Source organism: Petromyzon marinus, chromosome 66 (genome assembly GCF_048934315.1).
Source record: "Petromyzon marinus isolate PM22_M1 ecotype Great Lakes invasive population chromosome 66, UKy_Petmar_22M1.pri1.0, whole genome shotgun sequence".
In the NCBI taxonomy this organism is placed as follows: Eukaryota; Metazoa; Chordata; class Hyperoartia; order Petromyzontiformes; family Petromyzontidae; genus Petromyzon; species Petromyzon marinus.
The window spans coordinates 6,366,665-6,384,476 of record NC_133732.1 but is presented as its reverse complement, the minus strand read 5'-3'; the positions used below and the strand labels follow the sequence as shown (position 1 = coordinate 6,384,476).

The 17,812-nt window shown below is 44.5% G+C and overlaps 1 protein-coding gene across 2 annotated transcripts; it reads right to left on the bottom strand.

The window, feature by feature from the left end:
* Positions 1-2,275: 2,275 nt before the first annotated feature.
* Positions 2,276-16,594, bottom strand: LOC142905272 (tumor necrosis factor receptor superfamily member 6B-like). Of its 2 annotated transcripts, XM_076054476.1 has the most exons (9): positions 16,063-16,594; positions 11,374-11,605; positions 9,356-9,458; positions 8,530-8,655; positions 7,582-7,630; positions 7,260-7,363; positions 6,066-6,156; positions 5,749-5,801; positions 2,276-5,625 (listed from the first exon to the last, which is right to left on the bottom strand). In XM_076054476.1, the coding sequence occupies exons 2-9, from the start codon at positions 11,398-11,400 to the stop codon at positions 5,372-5,374; spliced, it is 807 nt and encodes a 268-aa protein (XP_075910591.1). In that variant the 5' UTR covers positions 11,401-11,605; positions 16,063-16,594; the 3' UTR covers positions 2,276-5,371. The 2 variants fall into 2 exon arrangements, with proteins under 2 accessions (XP_075910591.1, XP_075910590.1); XM_076054475.1 differs by having other exon boundaries at positions 2,276-5,801.
* Between the last annotated feature and the right edge of the window lie 1,218 nt (positions 16,595-17,812).

Genomic DNA, 17,812 nt, shown 5'->3' with positions numbered 1-17,812 from the left:
CAATGTGACTTCTGCTGTTGCCTTTGAGAGATCAGTTCAGATATGCGTGGCTTCACCTTGGCAAGTGCCACTCTCATGTCATTTTCACAGCAAAGTCTGTTCCTTTTCTTCGTTTTTATGTCCAGCATCCTCGAAAAGGATTGCTCACAAAGATATGTTGTAACAAATGGTATAAAAAAAATCCAGGGCTTTCTTAGCAATAACTGGATACTTGTTCATTTGTCGACACCAAAACGTTGAGAGCGTTGTTGTTCTGAAGAGTTGCTGTTGAACCTGGCTCTGCTGAATTTCAATGATTTCGTCGAGGAATTCATCATTGACATCTGCTGTTTCAACAGCAAACGTGAACGGCTGTCTCACCCATGCTGGATATGACTCTCTTGTAGGGAAATATCCGTCGAGAGACTTTGCAAGCTCATCTAAATGCGTGGCAATTGTTTGCTTCAGTTCCGTGGATACACAAATATCTCCGATTCCAGACACATCTTCGATCTTACTTGCACAGTCGTCCAGAAGCGGGAAGTTTGCGAAGTTATTGTTCTCTGTTCGTCGTTTCCATAACGGTAGCTTTTTTTGAAAAGCCTTCAGGTGTTCTTCCGCTTCCATGATATTGACTCCACCACCCTGCATCTGCTGATTGAGATGATTGAGAGCTGCGAATATATCAGCCATGTACGCTAAAATGAGAATGAACTCAGGATTTTTGAAGCAATCTGCATGGCAGTGTTGGTGCTCTTGCAAAAACAGGGCTAATTCCACACGCATGGCAAAAACACGATTCAGCACCTGTCCCCGGGATAACCACCGAATATTAGAATGGAGCAGAAGTACCTCAAATTCAGAGCCCATTTCTTTACACAGCTCACTGAAGATGCGGTGCCTCAGAGCACTTTTTCGCACATAGTTCACACATTCCACCACAGTTTTTAATACTTCTGTCATTTTTGTAGGTAAGGTTTTTGTTGCCAACGCATGCCTGTGCAGAATACAATGCGTCACAATGATGTGTGGTGCATCGGCCTTTACTAGCGCACCAAAACCAGACTTTCTTCCCAGCATGACTGGAGCTCCGTCCGTACAAACTGCAGAAACCATATCCCATGAAAGATTGTTGTCTCTGAAGAAGTCATCCACAAGCTTCTTCACATCGGCTGCCTTCGTTGTTGTTGTAAGAGGCTTACAAAATAAAAACTCTTCTTTTATCATGTCGTCTTTCACATAGCGTACAAAAACAGCAAGCTGGCTTAGATCAGAAACGTCTGTGGTTTCGTCGAGTTGAAGGCTGAATTTTGCCGGGCTTGAAATCAGATCCGCGACTACTTGAGCCAAGATGTCTTTACTCATGTCTTCTATTCTGTCACTGACGGTGTCATTTGAAAGGGGAATTTGGGATAATTTACCTTCGGCCGCTGTTCCGAGTATCAGATTCGCCATCTTTAATGCAGCTGGTTTCACAAGTGTTTCACCAATGGTGTGTGGCTTGCCCTGCTTTGCGATCAGGTAAGCAACTTCGTACGATGCTGTCAGGATAGGTTTGTTAACAGGTACAAATCCAAGAGCAGGCAGAGTGGCCCTTTCATCGAATCTGGCTCTCTTCACCCTGAATTCAGCAAGTGTTGTGTTCTTGTATTCCCCGTCTCCATGCAGCTTCAAGAAGTGTTCCTTTAGTTTTGCCGGTGCAAGACTAGAGTTGCTCAACTTGGCGTTGCAAATCATGCAGATAGGACGCTCACTCCCATCACGTTCCGTGATACATGAGAATCCATGTTGTACATATTCGTCCGACCACTTTCTTCTTTTGCCCGACATAGTTAGTATGGATAAAATATTAAAGAAATCACACGACGTACGACAACAACAGTCACACGTTGACTACTGAGTACGCACTAAATTCCCTGCAGCGCTGATTGGCCAAGCAGTGTAGCATGATCATCTGCAGCCAGTGATGGCCAAGCGGGCCGTGTGTGTCATCACAAATTTACACAATAATTCAAGTGTGTCCGGACCTCCGTGGCGGGGGCTCTGCCGAACCCCTGAGATCGACTCACCGAACCCCTGGGGTTCGATCGAACCCAGGTTAAGAACCACTGGCCTACATATATACACATATCTAAGAAACTATCCCATGAATCAAGTGCCGCACCGGGAGACGAAAATCGAACCAGCAACCTCCGATTTGAAAGCTCAAATCGTTAACGACTACACCATGCCAGCATCCCAGTAGAGTGTAGTAATGTACTGTATTAGCATTGAAGTAGAACAAGTTAGACACATATCAGCCAAGAATAGCCTTTAATGGTTACACGGAGTAATACATGCTCAATGCGTTGGACATAGATACAATGCGTTGATTTGTATGATAATTCACCTTAAAATTCCACCCAAAGTATTCATTGGATTGTAATACCAACCAAAACTTATAAAATACTGTGATTGTTTCTACAGTAATATCGATGTCTTATATCTAAGCTAGTAACATCAAACTTGTACAATGTCTGCTGATCGTCGTAATGATACATTAGAGCCGCGTGCTAAAGTAAACATCTGCACGTGAGCAGAACTCTGACTCGCGGTTGCCCCTAGCAAGGCAAACACGCTTGCTTATCGACTTATTAATTTTGTTGAAAAATAAAAAAAATCCAAAAATAAAACAACAAACACGAAGAGAGCGGTGGCACCGTGGTGCACAACACAAACGGTAGAAGAGTAGCGGCTGTCTCAACAGCAAACAAGGAATGCCCCTTCCAGGCACAGGCTGAGGAAACCCCAAAGCAGCGTGTGTCAAGGAAAGCCAGAGACTGCACAGGCACTGCAGTAGAACGGGCTAAGGAAAAACCTGTTTAGTATTTGTGTATACGTTATGGGTTTTTTTTTAAGAGAGCACAAGCTTTGAAATATGTGTGTTTTTTTTCCCCCTGGATAAAGCTGGGTACTTCCTGCTAGTGATATACAATTTAATGATTGCACCCAGATTTAATTACACAAGATAATGGTTAAATTTCGATTTAAAGCTTTCGTGACTGCAAGGATTCATCTTCTTTGGTTCTTTCGGTAAAGTCAGGTAGAATGAGAATAAAATAATAAATTGATAAAATAAAATAACAATAATATTCTCACGACGTTTCGGCCACAACACAAGCGGCCTTCATCAGGTGAAGGGGACGAGACTGTCTGGAGGACAGCGCTGTCCTCCGAAACGTCGTGAGAATATTATTGTGTTATTTTATTTTATCAATTTATTATTTTATTCTCATTCTACGTGACTTTACCGAAAGAACCAAAGAAGAAGATAATGGTTCTGGCAAATGCCCTTATATGTTTACTGTCGTGCGGAATTCCCCCATCACGTTAAATAGCATTACAATCTTGCCTTTGCCTAAGAAGATTTAAATTCAGAGCTACAATCATGTTTTACAGGCCCGATTGGAGTACATCAACAAAGTTATCGAGACAAAAACAACTATCACGTGAAGAATCACATATATTGCAAGTTAAAATAAATATTAAGCAAAAGTTAAAACGTAAATTCCCTAAAGCACAAATCGGTTCAGGAAGATTCTTTCTAAATCGATTACAGGACAACATTCTAAATGAGACTATAAAACACCATTATGATCGTGTTAATATGTAAAGACAAGGATATGTGGTGTTAAATGCAAATGACGTGAGAAAGAATTGACAGCTTCGCATCAAATAGTGATTTCGATGGGAGAGTAACCGTGGAGATTTTTGAAGAGATGGAATTCCAGATGTTTGTGGCTTTAATATAGAAAAATGCTCACAGTTTACACTGAGTTTGATTCTCTGTGCGAGTCTAGGGATCTCCATGTGAGTCTATGAGTCGCTGTGTGAGTTTCCGTGCGTCCAAGGGTATCTGTGTGAGTCCTTGGCCTATGAGTGAGTCTATGGGTCTCTGTGTGAGTCTATGGGTCTCTGAGTGAGTCCATGGTTCTCTGTCTGAGTCTATGTGTCTCTGCGTGAGTCGCTCTGTGAGTCTAAGGGTCTCTGTGTAAGTGTATAGGTATATCTACAAGGCTGGGTCTCCGTGTGAGTAAATGAGTTGAGTGAGTCTATGGTTCTCTGTCTGAGTCTATGTGTCTCAACGTGAGTCGCTCTGTGAGTCTGGGTCTCTGTGTAAGTGTATAGGTATATCTACAAGGCTGGGTCTCCATGTGAGAAAATTAGTCTATGTCAGTCAAGGTCGAGAGTCTATGTGAGTATATAGGTCCCTATGCGAGCCTATGCGAATCTATGGGTCTCTCTGCGAGTCTATGAGTCTCTGTGTGAGTCTAAGCGTCTCTGTGTGAGTCTAAGGGTCTCTGTGTGAGTCTAAGGGTCTCATTGTGAGTCTATGTGTGTTTGGTCCTCGGTACAGTGTACGTTAGTGTTGTGCCGCAATTAAGATTTGAGGAATTTGTTCCTGAATAAACGCTTTGTGTAGGTAAATGAAATACATACACACATACTGTTTTATCAGAAAATGGGATCTATATTGAAAAATAAGGTTATTAATGACAATAATCAGAATATTGCAGTGCTACGTATCATCCAGTTCTTCTTTATGGATGTAAAAGGAGACACCACAAATTGAACCAAAAGCAACAGAAATGTATTTTTTTTTGAAGGAAAAGAGATTGCGGACAGACAAGATGGGAAAGGAACGTTCGATTTCATGGACATTTTATTAAAAAAACGAAGAGATATTTTGACTGGGGACGTTACAGGCACCACAAAGAAGCCGTGGAAGGCTTCCGGCAAAGTTGCGCAAGATATGTGAATAATTTGGAATGCATCTGGGAGAATGCCTTGCAAAGTTCTTGAGTATAAATGTCATGGGCAGAGCTAAATGGAAGGAAGGTCACGATCGCCGATGTCTTGGCTCACAGAGGCAGGTAATGGACTGGGTTATGCGCGCGTGTGTGTTGTGTGTGTGTGTTGAAGGTGAACTTGACCAAATGAGTCTGGACAAGTTGAAAGTCAGAAACCCGGTCCAGAGTTGTCTCGTATTGAACCAATGCTGCTGAAGTTAAGCAAACCCAGAAGGCCGTGCGGCTGATAGGACATATAAACAAAAATGCTCACGTATTTATCTGCAGGGAGAAAATTGCAAAGGATAATATTTTGTGTGCTTATCTATTTGTTACTTATATTCTCCACAACAATGCTAATGCGTATTGTGTTAGCTGATGATGATAACCGTACAAGAACTGTAGAGAAGCTCTATCATGAAGCCAGATGTATCTCAGTGCTCACGCCTCTTAACAGGCCTCAGGTATTGAGGCCTTTATAAAGACTAGGAGGGGTCTGACAACAGGGCTAATATCCGTTTGTCTCAGATTCATTTCCATTGTACACACACTCACTCGACGATTTATTCGATGTCATTGCACGCATTCAGCATTGACTGAACTTCGTCTGGGCGTTGCAGGGTTGCTAAGGAGCCTTGGGTGGAAAAATTATCCATGGCACTGGAGTCGCTCAGAGGGGCATCCTTGTGTTGAACGGAAGCACGACGCGAATGGAGCAACATCAGCACCATCAGCACAGTAACCAAGAGGGAGAGACTCACTGCTGCTCCTGCAGCTATCGCTGCATGTGCTTTGCTATTTGCAGATACATCTGGGCCTGGATAACAACAACACACACACACATTGATAAAGTACACCCCGGAGAAGTATCGATGAAGAACATGTACATCATCCCTTGTTGTTACTAAACCACTGCCGTGTGCACGTAGAATCATCGTACCGCTGCAGACGGCGTCGGTGGCGTTCGTACACGGAGCCAGCTCTCGTTCACAGCTTCACAAAGACACAGACACACGCGCACGGCCAACAGTTTCAGAAGACGTGTAAGATAATTTCACCGTCAGGTGACATCTCCAGGGCGACTTTGAATTCTTCGCCGCAATCTGTGACCACGGAGAGTGGCAGAGGTGGTGCAGACCCCCAACCAAAAGTCGTTTTACGGGTGACTCCGTCAGTCAACCTTTCACATTCTTACCACGGCGTGCGGTTAGCACCGGGGAAAGGGAGACGTCGCAAAGTGTTCTGCATTGAACCCACCGTGTGCAGTTTCGGCAGCGGGACCCGGGATGGTCACTAAACGTGCCTGGAGGACAGGGGCTGCACGTGGTGACGAAATCTGTAAAGGAACCTGGAGGGTGGGTAGAGAGGTGAGACGGTGTTAACCCAGACCATCATCTATAAATTAAACTTTTTTTTTTTACCAGGTAAGGCCCACTGAGGTACGATATAGTTGTTTTTCAGAAGCGACCTGGCTATCGCAAATGAAAGCTCAATGTTACCTACCTCGCCTGGTACACAGGAGGTCGTGGGTTCGATCCTGACCCTGGTCAAGTGGATTTTTCTCCAGGTCCTCCGATTTTTCTCTCCACATTTAGAATCAACGTGCATTTACAGTATTTGGCTGCTGTAAATTTCCACATGATAAGCCAATTTATCGGGCTATCATTTGTGGCCAGGTAGACGAGGTCTATCGGTATAACTCGGAGCAGATGTGAAATGGTAGAATATATGGAAAGACTTGTAAGTGTCTGGGATTGAAGATCAAACTCAGCATAGCGTACTCTTTGTTGTTTTGTAAAGTCACGTAGGTAAAAGATTAAATAAAATAAATGAAAACAACTAAATTAAATCACGACGTTTTGGGCGCAACCCAAGCGTCCTTCTTCAGTTGGGGACAACGTAGCAAAAGCACAACCGCTTAAGTGTGTAGACACACTTTTACCTACGTGTCTTTACCGAAAAAAACCAAGGGTATGAATCCTTGCAGTCACGAAAGCTTCAGCATAGCGTGCTGATTCGTAAGTTGAACATCCAGGAAAATACTCAACGTTTGAAGACCTCAAGAAAAATCACGGTGAAGAGGCCCCTTTGTCTGCATAACTCCACACCACTGCTCACTCAAGAGGCCTTGATCAGCAAGGTCTTCAATCATGTCTGGTAAGTTTTGTCAAATTATTTGTATTTATGAGTTAAAATATGCTAACTTATAATATGGATTTTTGTACACTTCATGACATATCGGCTAGGAACGCGACCCCTGATTGTAACATGGGAAATTATAGTTTGCCTGATGAAATAATTTAGAGTTAAGTAGCATTTCCAAGGAACGCATCCATTACGTATAGCGGGGGGGGGGGGGGGGATTCCAGTATTGTGCTTGTACCACATGCGTGACATGTGCGTGCTTTTATGGTGAACCGATGAGGACGGTGATGAAGATTGGTTTCTCACATTCGTTCAGAGTCTCCATGCCCGCTGGGCATTTTGGACAGCACCAGAACAAGGTGCCCTGCTTTGAAAATTTCGTGATGTTCTCGTCCTTCTCACAGCCACACCTGTGGCGAGTTAAAGAGACACAACCAGGGGGCATGAGTGCCGAACGGCTTGGATACTTCTATAGACTGCGTAAGCCGATAAGATGGCATGTATAGACTATTAGCGAGCACCTATAAAGGGTGGCACGGCATATTATAGCTACACACACACACACACAAACGCGCTCTCACACACATATATGTACTCATAAAATTATTATTTATGATCTTACACATACCTTGTGTTCCGAGTAGGTGTGCAGTTCTCCATCTTCACCTGGTGTAACCCTACAAACGACACAGACATCTTTTAAAGGTTTTATTCTTCAAGCATGGCGTGTAAGTTAAAGATTAATAATTTATTTATTGGGCTAGATTGAGCTGGTAAAATGTCAATTAGAGGTATGCATGCTCCACCAACTGGACACAGCTAAACAGGCCAAATTGTCATCTGGGGCGCGAATACCAATGTATTTACGCAAATTCTAAAAATTATGAGTCCACCATCACTCTGACACGACTGCACATGTGGCACAAGGTGTTAAGTAGGGGTCTGAAATAAGCCCCCACCCCCACACCTCATAAAAAAAGTCACATCAGGCTGCAATTAATGTCACGCCTCGGTACGATGGCTGCTTAGTAGTCGAAAGGATTTGACGTGGATGGGAAAGGCAATGCTGTGAATCCTGATTGTATCATTTGTGTTTTAAGGTATTTTTGCTTGCTTGATGGTCGTATGAGTAAATGTGACTGGTTATTGTGAGTTTGTCCTTCTTTCTTTGCCAATGACATTGATTTGGGCTATGCGATGTCTATTTGTGATGCAGTATCATGTCATACTGTGTAATAGTGGTACATCCTTGATGGTTTCAGTCACCATGTATTCATGTCCTCTGCAATTAGTGTATTGTAACTCTCATAGGTGCTGAGCCTCGTGTTCAATCACTTCATTTCACTCGATAAAGGTTACAGTCACTGTGAATATGGGGTGGTTACGTCGATTGACGACAGCCTATAACCCAAGCGTCATGGTGAGGTTATTCGAAGGCGGTTTAATTGCGGCAGGATCGCACTGAAGACCTAGGTGTAAAATACACGGCCCGCCACTGCTAATAACCACATGATACACTATTGTAAAATTAATAACATGGCGTGTGTCAAACTCGGATGAACTATTGTAAATTCACCTGGAATGCAGCGCATGCAGTATTCGCATCTGGGGTAAATGTTGTACTCCGAGTTGTAGGTGCCCTCAGGGCATGGCTGGCAGTCAGTCGGCGAGTCCGCGGTGCACCAGGCGGATCGAAAGTGTCCTGTCACCCAATCACGAACATGGACACTCATGCAAAATGACGTCTGTTAGCGCCTGTTCATTTTTACAACTTGATGGTACACCGTGGCTGGCCATACGAAGGATAGCAACGATTGACAATGTACGGTGTGAAAACTGTTCAACACGCATGCAAGATTGTTCAAAGTAGGGTACCCATGTTAATCTGAGCCTACAGAGAACTAGCATTAGTCAACAAAAACGTCAATATCCACAGCACCTAAATGCAATCGCATCAAAAGTCCCAATACAATAATTATTAAAAAAACATGAACATTAGAGCTTGTTGTCGAGGTTAATGCGTTGATGTTGGAGGTGGTCAACATGCAGAAAGAGACATTGGGGAAGGGGAGGATGCCCAGAAGATTTGAGGTATCAAGGGCCGACGGTAGAGGGTCAGATGGGCTACCATTCATTAGCATTAGGCCGTGGCCAGGAAGTTTTTTTTTAAATAAGGGTTTCACGAAGAATGCTTACTGACAATGCAAGAAGGGGAGAACATTTTGCGTGAGAGGAATGCAATTTGGAAATTGGCCACTTAAGCATTGGTGTGTACCACAGTTAATGGTGCTGTAGCGTTGATGATTCCCCCACCTCCATGTATCACGGTTGGCTATGTATGGTGCGAAAGAAGTTCAACATTCATGATCGGTTTTGTTTCTAAAATTATTTTGATTTCTTACCAGAAGGACATTGATCACAGCACAGGCCATTCAGTTCATATTGTGTGGAGCGATTGCAAAATCCTTGTGCCGTATGCACTCCTCCAATCAAGACACAGAGTACCTGGTTTGAGAGCACACACAACGCGTACACGCAGACATAAACATAAATGGTGGTGACGTCACCATGGTGCATGTGCCAGGCCAGGTGCACTTTGGGGCCACGGGAATTGTCAACGTCTCGCTGACAGGAGGTCACGGGCCAGACCTAGGTGCCATGGGTTGACTGAGATGATTGGAGGATGCACCAGCTGTGCCCCATACTGTGCCAAATAGATGCATTTTAGCCGCATGGCGCTCTGATCTATGTGCGCGTCACTTCTCTGCCCTCCGTTGTTGTTGGAGGGCGACTGCCTCCAACTGCCCAGCAGCGTCCTTCACGAACTTCCTGTTCCACAGAAGATTATTTTGACACCGCTGGTACTAGTCTTCGGCAAGTTACCAGCACCACGCCCAGCTGCCTTTGTATCCCGAGTGGTGATGCTTAAAAATTACACCAGGTACTTATTTGAGGCTTAGTTGACCTAGGTGAGGCCCAGGACCAGTTCAGATAATCTTTACTCGTGTTGACCATGAGCGGGAATCGAAACTTTTTATTTTACCAGGTAAGGCCCATCTATATATATAAAAGTCAATAATTGCGTGTGGGATTTTGGCGGGGGTTGTGTGTGGGTTTCTGTGTGGTCACGCGCTTGGCTCTCCAATGGTGGGGTTTACGTAAAAAAATAAATAGTCAGGTACCACGCCGTAAGCCCCGCGGTGAGCCCAGCGCTATTCCTTTTTCACATCCGCCAACTTTAAATACGTTTAATTAGTGATTTAGTGTGATTTTTGTGGACTTTCCATTTATTTATTTATGACGCGTGCACGGCCATACCAACTCACGCGCCGTTGGTGGGAGGGACGGCCCATGCCAAGTCGCACGCCTTCAGTGGGAGTGAGGGGGACATTTTCTCTCGTGTTAAACATTCTATAAAATACACTAAACGCTGACGTTAATTTTTCACTGATTGATGTCCCTCCCACCCCGATGCGTGCAGTTATTACTACTATACAGTCGCTAGATGCTACCACTATAGGCCGTAGATATTACTGCAGAGCGGCCGGGGAGATCGTGGCTGTGGGGGGGGTGGGTCAGGGGTAGCAGCCCAGCCCCAGCCTGCCAAGGTGCCACCTCGGCCGGCTGGACAATCTAGGCGAGGCTGGAGGCTCTGCACGGGACTAGGCCTCACCACGCCACTCTGTCAGGTGAGTACTTTGTGCTATACAGTCGATAAATACTGCTATAGAGTCAGCATGTACTACTGTAGTAATAGCAGGTACCACCACAGTCGGTATGCACTGCTGTAATCATAGCAGGTTCCACCACAGTAAGCACTGCTGTAATCATAGCAGGTACCACCACAGTCAGTATGCACTGCTGTAATCATAGCAGGTACCACCACAGTCAGTATGCACTTCTGTAATCATAGCAGGTACCACCACAGTATGCACTGCTGTAATCATAGCAGGCACCACCACAGTATGCACTGCTGTAATCATAGCAGGTACCACCACAGTCAGTACGCACTGCTGTTAGATTTTTAAGAGTAGTTTTGAAATATTTTTAAGACCCGGGCAATGCCGGGTACTTTCCTCTAGTTGACCTATATGGCTCTTTTTCTGGAGCAACCTGGCCACAAATGATCGCTCAACGAAGTGGCTTATTGCGTGGTAATTTAAAGTGGCCAAATAATCTAAACGCACGTTGATTCTATGGAGGGGAAAACTGGAGGTCCCAGAGAAAAATCCACTTGACCACCAGGGGGGTAGTGGGGGGGATTCACAAACTCCAAATACTGTATACAGCAGGCGCCAGGGTCGGGGTAGAACCCACGCGCTCCGGCTATCCAGGCGAACGAGATAACATCTCGCCACCGCGGCGCCCCAGACGTTCGCCTCGAGCAGCAGTGAAATGTTTATTCTGTTCGTATACTCACAGCAGTGAGGAAGGCCAAATACGCCATATTGACTTGATAATTCTGTCCTGGATGACACACGCTTGTGCCTTGGAAAGAGTGCCGTGAGTGCCAAGGAAGAAGAACAGTTGGCTTCTGTAACTTGCTGTTGGGATCACGTCCTGCTGAATCCCAGCGTGATGATTATTTGGCTCGTTTGCTCGGCTGAGTTTTGGCTGGACGTTCATTGTAGTATTTGATCAATCTGGGCGCACTAAAAAAAGGACGGAAAAAAAATCTCAATGTTAGAACATTGTAGCCTGTTGGTGTGTGTACACCTGTGGTGTGTGTGTACACCTGTGGTGTGTGTGTACACTTGTGGTGTGTGTGTACACCTGTGGTGTGTGTGTACACCTGTGGTGTGTGTGTACACCTGTGGTGTGTGTGTACACGTTTGTGTGTACACTGTGTGTGTGTTATGGTGTACGTGTGTGTGGGGAGGGTAGTGGTTAGCGCGCCACGCTAAGAACCCAGCGACCCGAGTTCGATTCCCGCTCCCGGGCAACACCACCACGTGACGATTATCTGAACCGGTCTTGGGCAACCACTAGGTCGACTCAGCCTTAAATGAGTACCTGGTGTGATGTGTAAACATCGCCACTAGGGAGACAAAGGTGGCCGGGTGTGGTGCTGGCCACCCACACCCTCGTTTGCCCTGCCGGCCTTCATAGGTGCTCGCTAACACCACTTTCCCCTACAGTCTGTTAAGGCTATAAAGGAGATCCTTGTCTTTGGAGGGGAGAGGTTTGTGTGGATGAGACGGAGAGAGGGAGACAGTGGAGAGTGAGGAGGTGATATAGACTCTACGGGGGATCTTGCCCTGTGGTTTATCAAGGGTTGTCAGTGTTACAATTGAATTTTTATTAAAAAATTATACGGTAATTTGTGTATCTCGTGTAACAAAAGTTGGAACATTTTAGGGCTGAAACATATCTCACATTTTAACACGGTAGTCAGTGGGAAAACGACGATCGTTTAACAATTGTTCACTTACAGAGCAATTTTCGGGAAGTGATCACGATACTGGCAACATACTTCGCACGATGTAGCTGCTCACCCCGAGCTCTAAATGCCCTGAGAGTGGCATTGGCTTTGTGCTGTTCGCCTTTTGGCGTTCTATGGTCTAACACTGTTTGAGACGAGGCTCTAAAGAAAGCTGTCTTTGATATGGACCAATCAGTTTCAAAGACAATGCATCATACATTACCAGAGCATGATATTTGTTTGCATGTCCACAAATACGCCTGGTTAATGCAGACATGATTCCTTGCAAAGGGGTCGTCCATAAATTACGTCACGAGATTTTGGACGATTTTTGACCCCTCCCCCTCCCTCGTCACACGGCGTCACAAAAAAGTCAGCCCCCCCTCAAATATGACGTCACAAAGCTCTGCCCCCCCTCCCCCAACATTTTTTTTTAAACATGCTTCAAATCGCTTTAAACTATTGTCATTGTAGTGCGTATTTAATGTGGCGCTGCACTCCGATGTTGTAGGAGAAAACATTTATTAAAAAGTCTATTTAATTAAGTAGAACGTTTTGATTTAAAGCTTTCGTGACTGCAGGGATTCATATTCTTGGTTCTTTCGGTAAAGTCACCACCACGTAGAAGGGAAACAATAAAATAATAAAAATATAAAACAATACAATTCTCACGACGTTTCGATTGCAACACAAGCAATCATCATCAGGTGTGAAAACCACAGCAAGAAAATTTGAAAAACCGCCACTTTTTTCAAATTTTCTCACTGTGGTATTCACACCTGATGATGATTGTTGCAGTCAAAACGTCGTGAGAATTGTGTTGTTTTATATTTTTATTATTTTATTGTTTCCCTTCTACGTGACTTTACCGAAAGAACCAAGAATATAAGTAGAACGCGTTGTCTATATTTATTTAAAGTTGCGCATTTTGATGTGACGTCACATTGCTCGTCACAAATGTCTGATCCCCTCCCCCCAGGTGCGTGACGTCATTTATGGACGGCCCCAAAAGGTTTCTGTTGTTTTACCATCTTAACACCTGTTTTATGGGCAGAAAGGGTAACACCAACAAAGTTAAAACCAATTCTTAGATTTTGATACTGGCAAGAAGGTCCCGTGATGTATCTCGCTCGTTAATCGAGACACGCCTGCACAGCTAATGCTCCCCGGTTTTACCCAACGGGGGATTAAAGTTACGAGGGGCCTAAGTCTGGTAGGAGGGAAGGCCCTAAGAATGCATGACTACACATGGCGAAGAAAATGTGTAAACTAAGAAAGGCATTCGAATCAAGGTAAACATTTTACCTCCGATCAGGACGGTTGGATTGGTACGGTGCGATAGAAATTCAACATACAAACGGTGGGACGGAGAGTCTTACAGGAGGGCCTACAACGCAGCCTAAGGCCTCGTTAGCCTGTGGGTTAATCCTGTCCAGCATTTGTTTTTGCCGTGTAAGTCTGGCACAGCAAGCGAGGTGACTTGGGGCCAATAACAACAACCGCCATTGACCACTGAGTGGCGGTGACGTTACCACGCTTGTGCCAGGCTATGTGCACTTTGGGCCAATAGCTTTTTAGGCTTGGCTGCTCTGTTTCTTCTTTGCTGACGACAATACCTTGTCAACAAAATTGTTAGTTTTATTTTGAGTCAACATTGACTGAGTGACGGTAACTAGGACTACCCAACAAGACCAAAGATATCATGAGCCAATGATCAAGCCACTGCTGGATGAAATTCTCCAAAAAAGCAATCGCCATCTCCAGATCCTGCGATCTGGGGCTGTCCATAAATGACGTCACGCACCGAGGGGGGGGGGAGGGGGGGTCAGACATTTGTGAGGATGTGTGACGAGCGGGGGTTTGAGAAATGTGACGTCACATCAAAATGCGCAACTTTAAAAACATATTAATTCAACAGAACTGTTATAACAACACAATTTTTATTTTATTTTCATTATTGACTGTTTGATTATTCACATCTACTAAGGTCACCTTTTATTTATTCCATGAAGGAGCATTTTGCTTCCTCCATGGGAGAATGGAAAAGCATACATTTTGTAAAATTTTTTTATGATTGTTATTAAACATTTTGAGTCTAATGATTCTACCAGGGCTTTTCATTCTGTGGAATAAACATGCGATTGTTATAATTGTACTCTCCATTTTGCTTCGTTCTACTATAAAGTTTCAAGTATTTTTTTATAGTCATAATTACTTTTTATATATCATTATAAGAGAATTTCAACATAATATTCTGAACATCTGCAGTTTTAGTTAGACGTTGAATATTTTCAACTAAACTTTATGGAAAATTTCTGCTTTCCAACGCCTCCTTTTTAATAAATGTTTTCTCCTACAACATCAGAGTGCAGCGCCACATTAAATACGCACTGCAATGACAATAGTTTAAAGTGATTTGAAGCATGTTTTATTTTCCAAAATGGAAATATGGTTTGGGGGGGGGGGTAGAGCTTTGTGACGTCATATTTGAGGGGGGTCTGACTTTTTGTGACGCCGTGTGACGAGGGGGGGTCAAAAATCGTCCAAAATCGCGTGACGTCATTTATGGACGGCCCCTCTATGTTAATCCACGTGGTAGCTTTGATCACTCTTTCGCCTCAGTGCCACTGCACTTTTAAATCTAAATTGAAAACTAATATCTTTATAACTGCTGTTTATGTTTCGTTTGCTGTCCTTTCCCCGCACCTCCGATTAGCGCGTTTGGCTACGTGCCAAGTTCAACACAGTAAATACAGCGGACTTCCTCAAAGGCTATAACAATAGGTTTTCCCTTCTTTGGTTCTTTCGGTAAAGTTACGTAGAATGAGAATAAAATAATAAATTGATAAAATAAAATAACACAATAATATGTATTAATAATAATATGTACGTGACTTTACCGAAAGAACCAAAGAAGATGAATCATTGCAGTCACGAAAGCTTTAAATCGAAATTGGTTTTCCCCTTTCTGGCAATAAAACAGGCATTAAAATACTCTTCCATTCTTTCGGTAACGTCACGTAGGTATAAAATATACCTAGGTATAACATATACCTACGTGACGTTACCGAAACAACCAAAGAGTATGGATTCCTGCAGTCACAAAAGCTTCAAATGAAGGCGTTAAAATGTTCAAACACAAAACAGACACCTTTCGCAAGGAATCATGTCTGCATTAACCACACACGGCACTTGTTATGTACGTGTGTTGAACTTCTTTCGCACCGTACATAGTCAACCGTGCTGATCGGAGGTTACATCAGCAAAGCAAACAGGCGGACAGTACACCTTCGTATTTTTTGTCCGTCTAAATAATAAATAAAAGTACTTTCTACACATCCGACGAGCCAAACGGCCTTTTGGGAGCGCGTAATTCCAGCAGCATTGGTTCAACGCAAGCAAACTCTGGATCGGTTTCGACATTGAGTGTCTCATCAGGATAGTTAGGCTGGCATGAACCAATGTTGGATGAATGCCATGTGGTTAAAGGCACGTCATACGGATTTCCAGCTACTCGTTTCTCAATGACATTTGCTTGCCTACTTTCAATCAACAACATCAATTACTATACCACCGGTCGACCGCGGGTAACTTAATACACTCCCTAATAGTTAACGTTACTCTGTGACAATTAAACGCGCAAGTGGCAATGGATATAAAAGCGTGGGGGTTCATGGTCGCTCTTACCTTGTGAGGTTTAAAACAAATTGGTAGACATCAACATATTTTGAATGTTCAGCGTTCGTGTTGTCCACCTACGCGGTGTCTTTATTATAGCGGGCAAAGGTCTTCGAAGAAAACAACAGCAGCACCCGTTCGCCACTAAAGAAGCGGTGATGTCACCACGGCGCTTGTGCCAGGCTAGGTGCACTTTGAGGCCACGTGAAGCGTCGAAGGCTCGCCGACAGGAGGTCCCGCGACAGACCCCAGGTGTTGTGAGTTGACTTGACTCGGAAGACTGGCAGATTCACCAGCCGTGCCTAGCTACTGACTTACAACAATGACGTCGGGTCTAAGCTACGAGAGGACGCGTTGCAGCGCTTTACGAATCTTGCGAGTGTGTGGAGTTATAGCCAAGTGCCACATTAGCTCGTCGATGCTTATATATTGACGTGTTGATGACGGGAACTTAAAAAAGCCACATTTCGAGGTGCACATTTGTGAACAGTCGGTCACACCCTGACCAAACATGCGTTGAGTGAAGGTCAGACAGATTCAATTAAGCTCCTTGAGGAATGTGAAAAATCTAAACTGGGTGCATATGTGGAGTGGGTGTGTAAGTGAGTGAGTGGATAGGTGAGTGAGTGGGTGGGTGAATGGGTGAATGGGTGAGTGGATAGGTGAGTGCGTGGTTGAGTAGGTAAGTGGTTGGGTGAGTGGGTGGGTGGGTGGGCGAGTGAGCAGGTGAGTGATTGGGTGAGTAGGTGAGTGAGTAGGCGGATGAATGGGTGGGTGAGTAGGTGAGTGGGTGAGTGGGTGGGTTAGTAGGTGAGTGGGTGGGTGGATAGGTGAGTGAGTGGGTCGGTGAGTAGGTGAGTGAGTGGGTGAGTGAGTGGGGTGGTTGAGTGGGTGATTGGATAGGTGAGTGAGTGGGTGAGTAGGTGAGTGGGTGGATGAGTAGGTGAGTGGGTGGATGAGTAGGTTAGTGAGTGGGTGTGTGGGTGAGTGGGTGAGTGAGTGGATAGGTGAGTGAGTGGTTGGGTGAGTGGTTGGTAGAGTGGATAGGTGAGTGGGTAGGTTAGTAGTTGAGTGAGTAGATGAGTGGGTGGGTGAGTGGTTGGGTGAGTGGATGGATAGGTGATTGAGTGGGTGGGTGAGTAGGTGAGTGGGTGAGTAGTTGGGTGAGTGGGTGGATAAGTAGGTGAGTGGGTGGGCGAGTAGGCGAGTTGGTGAGTGGTTATGGAGTGATTGGGTGGGTGAGTATTTGAGTGGATAGGTGAGTGGGTGTGTGAGTAGGTGAGTGAGTGGATAAGTGAGTGGGTAGGTGAGTGGGTGGGTGAGGGGTACGTGAGTAGGTGAGTGGGTGGGTGAGTAGGTGGGTAGTTGGGAGAGTGGGTAGTTGATTGAGTGGTTGGCGTGGATATCTTTACGATATCTATCCCATAGATATAATTGCTCAACTTGAGCTATTGATACTTTGATAAGTGCATTCCCTTTCTACTGTTTATCCTTGGGCGTTCTCTGGGCTAACACTGGTAGCGAGACAAGGCCATGAAGAAGGATGTCTCTTGTGTAGCCCAATCAGTTTCAAAGACAATGCGTATATTATAAGAGCATGTTTGTATGTTTGCATGTTTTGCCACAAGTGTGTGTGGTTAATATACTTGATGATGCCTTGCAATAGGTGCTTATCTATTTTGTGTTTGAACATCTTGACACCTGTTTTATTTATAGCAAGGTTAAAACCTATTATGCATTTGTATAACGTTGATACTGG